Raw genomic sequence first — 14,039 nt, forward strand, 5'->3', positions numbered from 1 at the left:
GCGCCTCCAGTAGTGCTTGCATGTGTTCTCGAGAAGCCATCAACAACCCCAAATTGAAATATCTGCTTGGATCTGCTTAAGTTGCCTCAACCCCAGGTCTTTTTCTATCGCCTTCTCTTTCATCTTCTCAACCTCTATCCTAGAGGGTTCTCCTTGGTCTAGGGATGAGGGTTTGAAATAGCGACCACTTCTCGTCATGTGGTTGATCTCTTCCATATACCATGTATTGTCAGGGGTGTCGGCCCCCCACCCTTCATCGGTGTAAGCCAAACTTAGATCATTGTCCTCCCACCATTCTCTCGCAATCATTGCTGGGCCACTGTTTGGCTCTACCCGAATCATGTTCACATCGCGCCTTCCACCATCAGGTAGATATAGCGAATTTAGGTAGGTTCTTGAAAGGATCTCATTCTTCGTTGTCTAAGTCCATGCTCTGTTGGCACATTGCTCCTCCTTTGAGGCTGACTCAATTTCTGCCCCTCGATAATGCCTTAGTTTCCTTGGTATCTTCTCTTTGTTACCGAGTTCCCATTCAGGCTTTTCTTCGATTTTGACATTGTTCTCTCCTAACTTGACGTCCTCTTTTCTTTTTCCTTTCACCTGCTCCCGGGCTAGTTTTGATTTCTGTATTTCCTTCATTCTCTTTTTTTGAAACTATTCCAGCACTCGTTCCCTTTCAGCGATAATCATGTCCTCAAACTTGCTATTCCTATCAATTTCCTCTTCTTTTGGATATTTTTTGTCTGTTCCTTTGTGTCAAATTCCTCTTTACTGCTTAACCACCTGTGACTAGATTCAGGCTGGCTCAGATTCCACAATCCGATCTGCACACTTCCCACATCATGTTCTTCAAAGAAATAGAGGTTCTTTAAGTCTTCCTCTATTTCTGCTAAGTCATCAAGACCTTGTTCAGGCCAGTCATCAAGACTTTATCTTGGCCCATTTTCTCCAATAGCATTGATGCAGAGCGAGTCTGGTAGTATGATCGTTGGCTTTGGTTGGTCAGAAGTCACAATATACTGACTGGGATCATACTCTTCTATGGGTGATAGCCCCTTCTCCACTATCTAAGTATCAGACAACCCTTCTTTCAGTGAATTTTCCTTTTCTTCAACTACTGCCACCATAGGCTTTGGTTGGGTTTCGAGTGTTATATCTATCATGCACAAGTTCGTGCCTTCAGGAATAGCTACCTTGGGTTTCGGCAAATGGGATGGGGTGATATATATGGTGGGGTCGAAGGTGGGCGATATTGTTTGGATGAGGTTGATATTTTTGGGTAGGGGGACTTGGTTGTGGGCAGGGAGTGGGTTGGTGGTTACATTTGGCTTTGGGGGTGGAGCTATGATCTTATTGTCGATGAGATCCTGGATCTCATGACGAAGGCGAAAGCAACAGTCAGTGGGGTAACCACGTTGTTGGTGGCAGATACAGTATTGAGTGGGGTCATGTTTGGCTGGAAGTGGGTCAGGGAGAGGTCGATGATCAAGGGGCATAAGGTACCCTTCGTCCATTAGAACTTTGAGAGCACAAGTCAAACTCATGTGGAGAGGGGTGGAGGTTCTAAATTGGTTTCAGGATGGGCCAGTGGTTTGTGAAGTTGTGCCAGCGAATGGATCGGCTATCTTAGCTGTGGTGGTGATGGTACTAATTTCAGCAGGCCTAGAAATAGTGCCATTGCTAGCATTGGTACCCCTAATAAATGGCCTCTTTGCCAGTTCACTTGTTCTCTGGATAATTCCCTTCTTGAAAGCACTCTCAATCTGAACCCCTAATTCATGCAAAGCAGCGAAGGTAGACAATGGCGCGACTATCATCCTCTATAACATGTCTGGTTCAAGGTTCTGAACTACCAATCGAACCTGTTCCCTCTCTGAAAGGCTGTTTTTCATTCGGACTGCCTTTGCCCTCTGTTTAGCAACGAAGTCGATGAAGGGCTCCTTGGGATTTTGAGAGGTTGCCTCCAGTTCACTGATTGTTACCTCCATCTGAGTATTGTAGGAATACTGATTAGCAAATCCCTCACATAGTTCTTCCCAGTTTCGCTTGGTCGAGTCTTCCAGTTTGGCATACACTTTTAATAAGGTCCTTCTGAATAATGACAATTTCTGAGCCCGCGTCAAGCCCATTGGTTTCAAGATATCCGAGAAGAGACAAATGTGGATGATAGGATCTCCACTTCCATCAAATTTGTTAATGTGCGACATTTTAAACTTTTCTGGCAATCTTACAGAAGCCTCAGTATAATCGGCCTCAATGTCTGGGATGGAATTGAAGCCTTGAGATTTCTTAAGCATCTTCTTTAGCCTAGTAATTTTTATCATGGCAGCATCAATGTCATTGAGGTCGAAAGGAAGAAGCCCTCTGTGAGGCTGTGCCAGAGGCCTGAAAGCTTGAGCTTGTCCTAACACCTCTTGGGGATCCGGAACTTGAAAGTTTTCAGCTAGCGGAGGTGGATCAAAATTTGGCTGGACAACTAGGACTGGATGTGTGGTAGATGTTGATGCCCTAGATGGGCATCGCATTTCAACGATGGTCTGATCTTGCACAGTTATCCTCTGGTTCAGTGTATCCATGGCCCGTTGGAATGCTGTTATCATAGCTGTAACTTCTTCCACACTTTACGCCATTATAGATCTAGGCGAGTTAGAAATTGATGAACTGAGCGAGTGGGAACGAACGAGTGATTAATAAGTGCTCTGTACTGGTGATAACTACTTGGTTCTTCTCCTTCGAACAACTGATGGAAGAAAGACTAACACTAGCTGACAGTCAATTAGATCTCCAATTTTGCAAAGCCTACTGATGCAAATCCACAAAACTTGGGGGATATCAGGTCTCTCTGAAGCTATGATTTTAGACTACCAAGCAAAAGAAATAAAGAAAAAGCGATAATCAAAAATCGAACAACACCTTGGCCCAAATTTGCAACAGATATGATCAAAGATATAGGTTTGTAGTCCTCACTAAATTCTGCCCCACAAATTGATAACTGAACCACTGATATGAAGCACCCCTGTATAGTTTCACTGTAGAACACATACCAGGTAAAGAGAGCCAAAACACCCCTATGAGGGGGGTAGGGTTACCCTGTCCTAGCTTTGGCATGGTTTAGGGTTTTATTATTTCAAGCAAGTAGTTTTACAAAATCCTGCATACGGGTGAGCATCATGTCCTATGTTGGAACAGTCACTATAGTTTTGCTATATGCACTAGGCCAATTGGTTAAAAGAGTACCTTAGTAAGGTTACCTAATATACCCTTCACACCTAACACCGAAAAGTGAAAGGCGAATCAAGCGATACATCGGTAACCTAGATCTAAGGGTTGTGTTCCTAACGTGACATTGCCTACGTTAGACCAAGATTTTCTCAAGCCTCCAGCAAATCGTCCAGGATATCAAATGGTAAACAGAGTGACTTAGAGCACCATGCAAATGCAACACAATGAACATATATCTGTAGATAAAATATCACATCATGAAATTCAAGTCAAGTTCTCTATATCCCCAACCGAGTCACCAGAAACTGTAGCAAGCTTTTCGTGATCCTCGGAGGGGTTTAGTCTCCTCGGTTACAATAGCCCTACAGTTTGGACTCCCGTGGTTCTGAATCTGGTTTCACAAGTGTAATGTGAAACAGAAAAAAAAAAAAAAAAAAAAAAAAAAAAAAAAAAAAGCACAACTGAAAGTCAAAATTTGGCAAATCTTAGAAAATCCATTAATCATCAAAGATGCCAAAAATGGATTGCATTGCTAGATTTCAGAGTTGCCACCTAAATATTTTTGAAAAATTTAGGAAACCCATGAATCGTGCCAAAGGCCACTTGTCCGTCGTAACCAAAGTTGTCTCGTTTCGAGAACTTAGGTATAAGAGAGAAAGGTCATGAATAAAGCACCCCCCTCACCCGATCAAAGATCAACATCTACTAATCATGATGTGAATTTTATGTACATTATATGCTCTTGTTCTGATTATTAATATGTTAACTTACTATGTGAGACACACAAATATAGACTATTTCGCTTGCTTTGGAAATGATTTGATTTTATGTGATTTTTGAAAGAGTTTTGAATGTACACAACTCAAAAGGAAAATAATAAGCTCGTACATATATTTGATCAAAATCATTCCCAATGCAAATAAAATAACCTTCATCCACATGCATTCAAATAATTTATTTCGAATAAGCACGTAGCCTAATGGTATTATGCTTGATATGGCAACACAAACATACATGCGATATGCTAAAGCAAAAAATGCTTACCTAGTACTCCGAGGTAAGCTAAAGAAAAAAGAAAGTAATTAGAAAAATACATGACCCTAACAATGTATATGACTAATGCAACACATACAACATGTAACTACGAGCTTCGGTCGGTTAACGTGTCATATGGATTAACTCAAAGCATGTGATAACGCACGTATTCAAGTAAGTAAGAAGTGATAATGACATTCAAGAATGATGAATCGAACCCTAATGCATGCAAAAATGGATACGGAGCATGGTAATGATATAAAACGAAAACATGATACTATATGCAACTACGGTAAGCATATTTGTGAAAAGGAGAAAGAAATTGAGGTTGAAAGACATACAAATATTACAAGGTTGCCCTCGCACAGGAGAGTCCGAAAGATTATTACAAACACAAATGAATAAACTACATAATTAACTAATTGTTACAAGTCCAAATGAAATCAACTAATTAATTATAAAACACAAATATTAAAGCTATTAATCTAATGGATTTGAACAGGAGGGGAAGAACCGCGTGTGCGCAACCGAGAACATCCTCCAGAAACCTCTATGTTTGCTGCCAGAACTAGCTCTGTTTGCAGTCAGAAAATTGTTTTGTTTTGGCCTCAAGATCTGCTCTATTCTGCTACAAAAATACCACTGCTTGTACAAAAAGGATGGCCGGCTGGCCACTATTTCTAAGGGATACCCTGCTACAACAGAGCTGAAACAGAGCAAGGCAGAGGGCTTCCGAAAGCTATTCATCCTTCATGCTCCCTCCTATCATGGAGATTTTCAAGAAAGGAGTAGGTTTGCTTTCCAAATCATCAATCATTGTAAATTTGTTACATGATGATCATAAGAACAAAAGGAAAAGACTTAACTCCACACACAAAGTGCTACACATCTTACCTTCTTCCTATCATGAACTTAATCAAGGAAGAGATAGATATGCTTGACTCACAAATCATCAAATCACGAGATAGTACGTGATGATCATAGAGCAATCAAAATGGAAAATAACAAGAACTCAAAAAGTGTTGTCAACTCATCTCTCTACTCATGGAATAAGGATTAAACATCCCTTTCCATGCTTCAAAATGGAACTAGGAGAGATTTTTCAACACTTCTCAAGGAAGAGCTCTCTAGGAGTAACAAAGCAAGTAAGAAAAAAAAGACAAAAAGCAAGCTATCTATCAAAGCTTAAACACACAACTTGCCAAAGTTGTTGACAACTCCTCTTTTTCATGGAGTAAAGATGAGATATCCATTTCCATGTTCCGAAAAATGATCGAAAAGAGAGTTTTTCAACACTTTGAACACGGAAGCTACTACCTAGCTTCAAAGTGGACAACAATAATATGAAAGTAGGAAATTTACACTAGGTAAATGAACTTGTGGTGGGGTGGCTAAGCCTAAGCTCTAATCCTCCCATGACCACAAGGTTCCAAGTTACATAAGGAAAGCCAAAAATAATCAACTCAACGGATTGGCCGCTATATCCTAAACACGCCAAATCCGAGAGGACTTACAACAATACAAATATGATATTTAAAGCATAAAAAGTAAGAGCATAAGTAGCGGGGAGGACTAGGACCCTTTTCTAAGCCCATATTCAAGTCACATCACACAAAACAAGCTAAAAATAGTGCTATAAAGGTACTGAAATTTAACCAAATAAAGTGAAAAGAAAGCAAAAAAATGAAACAAAAACAAAGGGGTAAGCAACTAGTAAGTTAGCCAATGAAAGGGTGGTTAGCTCACTCACTTGTAACCAAGTTTTAATCACATTTTAAGCTCAAAAATAACTCTAAAATTAGTATGGAATGACAAAGAAAAGAGAGAGAGAAGATGATAAAAGAGCTCCAAGTTTACCTCTTGAAAGAGATGGTGAGCTCCTTAGTTCACAAACCACAAGCTAAGCACTCTTAAGGAGCTGAAATTGTATTCTAGAATCTCAGCAAAAGCTTCAAGTTTTAGCTTGTAAGGTGTATGCATAGTGTATGTATATTGCAAGAGGGGAGGGAAATGTGTTGGACAAGATATGGCTCTTTGGCAAAAAATTTCTAACCCCAAACCATGGGGGTCTTGTATTTATAGAAAAACAACTTCTTATGTCGAAAATATTAGTAGAGAGACAGCTAGTGCAAAGCATGCACATAGGGACAACTGGCTGTTGCAAAATATTTGTTGTCGGCAAACATGGTCGGCCAGCCATGAAGAGGTACGGCCGGCCACCTGAAAATGGCCTACCTGCCATTTGTTGGCCAGCTCTTGTCTGAGTGGTCAAGCTAGAAAAAATAAGGTTTTGGTTCAAAGAGGGTAAGGTTTAGGTTTTAAAGCTTGAAACCGAATCATTTGGCTGAAGAATCGAACAATTGCACAGCGTAACATTTTATCATTGAGTGTTTAGAGTGAGGCGTCCAAGTCTTAAGGGCAGTCAAAATGGGGTGTCTACATGTCTACATTTACTTTTATTGTAGTTATTTTGACAAGCCAAGGGCTTTATATGTATGGGTTCGAAAATTATTTTATGTAGCCGAGCTTAAGCCTTGGAATTTGTAGCCCTTGAGAACATTAATTTGTATTTGACTTATTGCGCCACATGTTATATATTCATATTCTAGGAATGTTGAATGTATAATCGCATGTAGAATATTTTTTGTAAATTTCTTAATGTTTAACGAATACAAATGTTGGAGATTTGATGATGATGTCAATGTTGAGACTTTATTTCCGTATACATTAAGCAATGGAAATTATTGAGTTGGAAACAAGATAATGTAATTGGAGGTTATTGATTTGGAAACAAGATGATCTAATGGGAAGTCTTTGAGTTTATATTGTGCAATTTCTTTGGGGCGTTACAAGTACCACGTGCCTTTCGGTTAGGAGCCGATAAAGTAGTGATTTGCTAGTGCTTGTTATGCCTACTTGTAAACACCAGCCTAGTGATTACCTAGGTAGTATTTACCACTCCGTATTTAAATGTTGAAATTTACTAAGATGATGAAATTACTTTAAAAGATTAGTGCATATGATTTTTTTTTTTTTTTCAATAGAGTAAAACTTATGGCATTTAGTGCATAACATGGCATGGCATTGCATTTATACATAAATGAGACTACTAAACATATATACTTTGTTAAGATATCTCTACTGGGTTTTGTACTCACCCCTAATGGAATTGTACAGGGAAGGATATGGTAATTCCGCCTAGCAAAAGGTAAGGAATATGTTTTGAGAGCACGAGGCTCTTTTATTTTTATTTTATTTTATTGGGTTTTGTTGTAAGTTTTGACAAGCCAAGGGCTTTAATTGTGTGGATTTTTGGATTACCATCTTTTATGTAACTGGACTTAAGCCTTGGAACTTGTAGCCTTTAGGGCATTTCGTTTGTATTATTTCTTTTGTTTTCACCATCACACATGCTATGGATTCACCCTCTACAAAGCTTGAATATGTATCGCATGTGGACCTCTTTTGTAAATCTCTCACGTGAATGAAATACAAAACATAGAGATTTGATCATTTGAGTTAGGATTATTGTAATTGAATGGATTAATTGCACTTATCATTACGTCATTTATTTAGGGGCGTTACAGTAACAAAATTAAAAACGCAAGGACCAAATTGTACAAATTAAAAATATAGGGATCAAATTGACACTTCTCTTAAACTACAACAAGGACTAATGGTGTAATTTACCCAAAAATGATTTTTTTTTTTATATAATATATATATATATATATTAGCAAGCCAAATGTGAAAATGAACGTTCTAATGGAATAATTATTCCATTCCATCTCCATTATAGTAAATTAAACACTACCTAAAATTTAATCGAGTCCAATCTTGTGGTTGGTAATCACCCAATATGTATGAAATGAAAAGCTACATGTGCCAGAAAATTAGTGAAGATAAAGCTCTGAACACCCTTGTTACAAAAAATAAAATGTATAATGAGTTTGATTGGTCCACTCTTATTGAATTAGAATTTGTTCAATTAATCACTATTCAACATTACCAAACGTTTCAGGGCATGTATCCATTGGTTTAAGTTTGTTGTTTAAAGTATAAAGGATGACCCAAAATCTCTCTCATGCAAAGAGTACACCTGTAGAATTTTAATTTTTGCTGATATGACCAGTACTACCCATAGCAACCCAAGTTAATTTAACTCCCAAAATTAACATATGACCTACCACATACCCAAATCAGGGTAAATACTTACATTTTTGTACTAATTCCAAAAAATGGACCAAAAAATTTGGGAACAAAAATGTTTGTGGCAACAAGGCACAAGAAATGGGATGAGGGAAAGATTTTGTGAAAAGACATTGATATATCTTGCTAACATAAACCTATTGGAAATTTCAATCACCATTTATTTCCTTAGATTCGAATACAAAACTTACATCAAAAATAAAAAGTTTACACATTTCTACTGCTCCAAAGCTTCGTGAAATTGTCCAAAACAAAATAGTACCAAGAGGTCATGCAAACTTCAATGAGGTGAAACCAAGACCGTCGCCAATGAGGATTTATGAACAAAACTGCAACAATTCCCATCAACACAATAATATAAGAGACTAGAAAGCTGACATAGAAAACCTCCATATCTATGAAACCACCATATTCCTCTCTATGCAGAACTTTTGACGTTGTTAATGTTGGCAAAATTTTAGTGCAATTGGTTTTTAAGGGAAGTCCACAAAGAAGGGGATTTCCCTCATAGCTGCTTTCTTCAAAAGTCGCAAATTGAGCTTTCTGATCTGGGGTTGGACCTGATAAGTTGTTGTGTGCCACACTGAAGACTTCCAAATTGTTTAATTCAATCAATTGAGGGATTCTTCCATTCAAATTGTTGTAAGAGAGATCCAAGCTTTCTATCTGCCTCAAATCTGAGAATGTTGTTGGGATTGATCCAGTTAGATTGTTATGGGACAAGTTTAGTGCATGGATGTTGCTTAACTTTCCAACTTCAATTGGGATTTCCCCTGTTAAGTGGTTGCAAGAGAGATCAACTCCTGACATGTAATCAAGAAGTTTGCCTTTATATGAATAGAATCCATACTTCGTTGTGAACCCCACTTGTTGATGGATATTCAAAGATCGGAAGAGATCATTAGCATAATGCAATGTATCATCTTCTCCCAGTGACTTTGACCCATTCACAAAGTCCCACACCGGAAATGCTAATTTGTCCCGCCAACCATTCGTCATTACAGAAGATTTTGTATAGGTTGTCTCAAAAGATATGTCAATCAAGCAATGAGGGATGGGACCAGAGAGGTTATTTTGAGAAAGATCCAATATGGTTAATTGTTTCAACTGGCATAACTGAACTGGAATTTCACCTTCAAAATTGTTAAATTTTAAGACAAGAATGCTCAACATAGAAAGGGTTCCAATCCAACTAGGAATGGTACCACTTAGATTGTTATCACTAACATCTAAAGTCACCAAAGAAGAGCTGTTGAAAAATGAAAATGTCATCGGACCTCTTAGCTTATTTTGATTCAAGTGGACATGTATCATCATACTTGAGCTGTTGAAGCAAGATGGTATATAACCTGACAGGTTGTTCTCAGAAAGGTCTAAGAACTCAAGTTGACCAAGTTTGCATAACTCTATAGGAATAGGACCTTCAAAATGATTTGAGAACATATTAATTCCATTCAATTTGGTCATGTTCCCCATCCATTTTGGAAGCTCTCCAGATAAGTGGTTGTTGCTGATACCAAATACCACTAAAGAAGGAGGAAGAGACATGATATTTGGAATTTTGCCCACAAAATGGTTATTGTCCAAATATAAGTATTCCAACCAAGTTGAATTCACAAAAAAAGGGGATATTTGGTCATACAAATTATTGTTTGATAGTTGCAAGAAGCTCAATAAGGAACAACCAATTACCAAATGCTCAGGTATCTGCCCTGACAAAATATTGTTAGACAAGTCTAATTCCAACAAGGAGTGCATGTCACCTAAAGAAGTAGGAATATAACCCTCAAATCGATTTGTAGACATGTTTAAACTGAACAAATTGGGAAAAAACAAACCTATATTTGTTGGAATTGGACCCTCAAGATGATTGTCAGAAATATCAATTATAGAAGCATAGGGATTGGGATAAGATGGCAAAAGAAAAGGCCCTGTGAAGTAGCCATTTCTCAGAGTAATAGATTCTAATCGCGTATTGTTTTCTAACAACCAAACTGGGAACTTTCCCACCAAGATTCTATGTGATAGATCGATTACTCTCAAGTCATATTGGTAAAAGAGAAAATGTGGAAGTTTCATACCAAGCTTGTTTGATCCACAATTTGATAAACTGAAAACCTGCAGTTGGAACCTAGGAATCCATGTTTGAGACTCAGTTTGGTCACTCAATCTATTGTTGTCACCTAAAAATACCTTAAGCTTTGAATGGTTAAAAAATGAGACGAATGAGGGTGGGATCTCGAAATGATTATATGAAAGGAATAGGTATTCAAGTGTTGTGAGATTAGTAAGTGGAGACAGGGCAAGATGTCCGGTGAACTGATTTGAGGAGAGGTCCAATAATCGGATTGATGTTAAGTCTCCAAAACATGAGGGAAGCATTCCCTTAAAACCATTATCACTGAGATCTAACTCTTGGAGGTTAGAAAGTTCACACCAACCTGTGAAATAAAAGAATTCATGCTTAGCTTGACATTTTATCTACACAAAAAATTAGATAACTCATGGCACATTCACATGGTAAAAAAATAAATCCAAAGAATATGATCGAAGTGTGAATACCTTTATTAGGTAGGCTTCCATTAAGCCCAATTCCGCGTAATGTCAACACCCTTAGGGAAGACATTACTCCAATATTATCAAGAAAGCTTTGGTTAATGGATGTATAATCCAAGTACAAGTCCTGTAAGTGTTTCAATCCTTCCAACCCTGAAAGATGTAGCTTAAGAATTATTCACTACATAGTGCCATGAAAATGTGGTGATCATTACATGAGATAAATAGTTCCTGGATGGACTAGATAAAAGAGAATTGCAATGAGATAAATAGATCCTTCGAGGGTGTCTATTTGTATCGACTAGATAAGGGGAGGATTACAATACAATGGGTTGTTAGTCTTGAGATAAATAGTTCCTAAACTATTTGGCTGAAAATTATGTGTATTTGACTATTAGTACGACATTCACTTTTCTAATTAAACGTTGGACTAGTAAATCTATTGGACATAGAATACAATCCCATGTCTCAATCCATAAAATGAATGCCCTTGAAAGTTACAAAGATGATTCAAATTGTGATAAGTTGATGTATCATGAGCCAATATCTCAAGCCATGTAAGAAAAAGGTAACTGATCTAATAGAGCTTCGTGTTATTATGGAAGGAAAACGTTACACTAAACAAAAATTTGTATAAACACTTTTTACAAATTGAGATGACATACAGGTAATAGAACTTTAGAATTGCAAATGAAACCTAGAAACATTACTCATTACATGATAGGAGCCACATCAGTTTTGAATAAAAAAATTTGTAAATTTTAATTGTTTTGTATAACATTACTCTTTACAAAATCTTCTGTATGGGCATTTAATGCTATGTTAGAAGACATTATGGGCTCATTTTGGTGGAAAATAAGTAGTTAAATTTTGGACTTAAGTGAATTAAGGCCAATTTAAATTAAGCTTAAGGTCTTACCATTACTCGTAACCAATCCTTGCAAGTTTGTCCGTCGGAGGTCCAACATCTCTAGGGACCATGGTAGTGACTGTAGAATGCTTGCATTAAAATTGTTATAACTCAAGGAAAGAATCTTCAGCTTGTCCAGTCTCTTCAAACCTGTTCTTTGAAAAGAACACTGTAGGGTTACCGTTTAGCAAAGTTTATGTTTATTTTGAATAAAAATGAAAACCAAAAAAAAATGTTTCTATACAAGTATTTTCAAATTTTATTTTGGAAACAAGTGAAAGAGATGGTTATCGAGGGTTGGAGAAGGTAGTTGTCGGCTATTGGTGGTGGAGGCTGAAGATGGTTGCCTCCAGTAGGAGGTGGTTCACAGTGGTTGGAGATGGTTGCTGGCCATGGGAAGTGGCGGCTGAAAGTATTGCAGATGGTCGAAGATAGTGGCCAATCAGCTATCTAATATGGTTTCAACAAGAGGTGGTGGCCAAAGGCGGTTATATCCTGTTAGAGGTGGTTGGCGACGGTGATAGGAAATTGGTGGCTGAGGGAGGTGGTGGCCACGGAGGAGGTTATTGGCAATGGTATCTGGTAGTGATAAACAATGGGCGGTGGTCAGAAAGAGTGGAAGAAAGAGGAAGAAATGAACCAAGAATTAAAAAAAAAAAAATTAAATAATCAATTTTTTATTTATTTATAAACTTTAATTGTGTACAATTTTTTGAAAACAAAAACCAAACGAGTTTTTGTTTACGATTTTCAAACATTCTACAAATATAAACATAAAACTATAATTGGATAAAATAAAATAAAAAAACAATTTTAGTTCCTTAAATATGCGCTCGTTATTGTTTTAGTCCCTGAAATTCAATTTTGTTATTTTGTTTCTCAAAGTTTTCAATTTGAGTCAATTTGATTTTAACCCTAACGTTTGTTGACATTAATAATGGGAACAATGTGGATAAAAGACTATTTTAGTCTCTAAAATATGCATTTCTTATTATTCTAGTCCCTTACGTTTTAATTTTGTCATTTTAATCCTCAAAATCATTAATTTTAGTCAATTTGATCCTAACTTCAATCATGTTATATCACGTGTCTATTTACCTTGAATATATTTTGGCTTTGTTTGGTTTCAATTTTAGAAATTGTTTTCATAATATTTTTAAAAAAATTAAAATTAATTTAACAAAAATAAATATAAAAAACGATAGTTTTGAATTTTTAAATAATATTTTTGCTCTAAAAAAATGTAAATTTACATGAAAATAATAAGTTTTGGATCTATTTTTTTCACCAAATTATTTTTTAGTTTTTTTCAAAAAATTTCACAAAACAAATTCTGAAAATCAAATTAAATAGAACCTTTACACCCTGTTGTATTGTATCACCATACACAATATCTTTCTCATTTCTCTCTCTTTTCTGGGTTGTAACTCAAACCCAAAACCACAACTATTATAGGGCGAAAGAGATTAAGGAATGGCTTGAAATGAGGGTGATATAGCTAAAAAGTTTTTTTAAAAAAAAAAATCGCTAAAAAGACAAAAATTTTAAAAATCATACGAAAATTCTCTCTACTTTTTATACTTTTTCATAAAAAAGTAAAAAGTAATTACTTCCAAACACTTGAACTTTTTTTTCACCTCTACTTCTCAAACCAATACCCTCAAACCAACCCTAAGTAAAGTTGTGGATAGTGGTTGATAGATGAAATTTGCCTAATCTAGAAATGTTCATTTAAGAGCATCTCCAATGCACTAGGCATATAATACTTGTTAGTTAAAATGCCTAGTATGATTCACTTTTTTCAATTCCAATGCACTAGGCATATGATTAGGCATTTTGGCTCAACTCATATTCACTAGCTACATGTAGCTAGCCTTCAACGCTAGGCAAAATGTATTCAATCATTAGGATCATTTCCCTCCATCTTTGTTGTTGACATGGCATTCTATAAAATTAATAGTATTTGGATAAATAGCTAAAATAAAGAGTATGGTTGGAGTAAAAATATAAAACAGTTGATAGGCAAAATAAAATATATACTTTATAGTAATATTTAGATAGGTAAAATGTCTACTATCGTTGGAGATGCTCTAACCATTACATTTAA

General features: G+C 36.6%; 1 protein-coding gene across 2 annotated transcripts in view; it reads right to left on the bottom strand.

The window, feature by feature from the left end:
- Positions 1-8,604: 8,604 nt before the first annotated feature.
- LOC114262637 (cuscuta receptor 1) overlaps positions 8,605-14,039 on the bottom strand; it is a 38,978-nt gene continuing 33,543 nt past the window's right edge. For both annotated transcript variants that reach the window (XM_028203014.2, XM_082925149.1), the window contains 3 exons: positions 11,942-12,082; positions 11,029-11,175; positions 8,605-10,907 (listed from right to left, as the gene is read on the bottom strand). In XM_028203014.2, the coding sequence (XP_028058815.2) occupies positions 8,674-10,907; positions 11,029-11,175; positions 11,942-12,082 (2,522 nt within the window). In that variant the 3' untranslated portion in view covers positions 8,605-8,673. The remainder of the gene's footprint in view (positions 10,908-11,028; positions 11,176-11,941; positions 12,083-14,039) is intronic.

Source organism: Camellia sinensis, chromosome 4, assembly GCF_055761805.1.
Source record: "Camellia sinensis isolate YWXY chromosome 4, ASM5576180v1, whole genome shotgun sequence".
NCBI classification, from domain to species: Eukaryota; Viridiplantae; Streptophyta; class Magnoliopsida; order Ericales; family Theaceae; genus Camellia; species Camellia sinensis.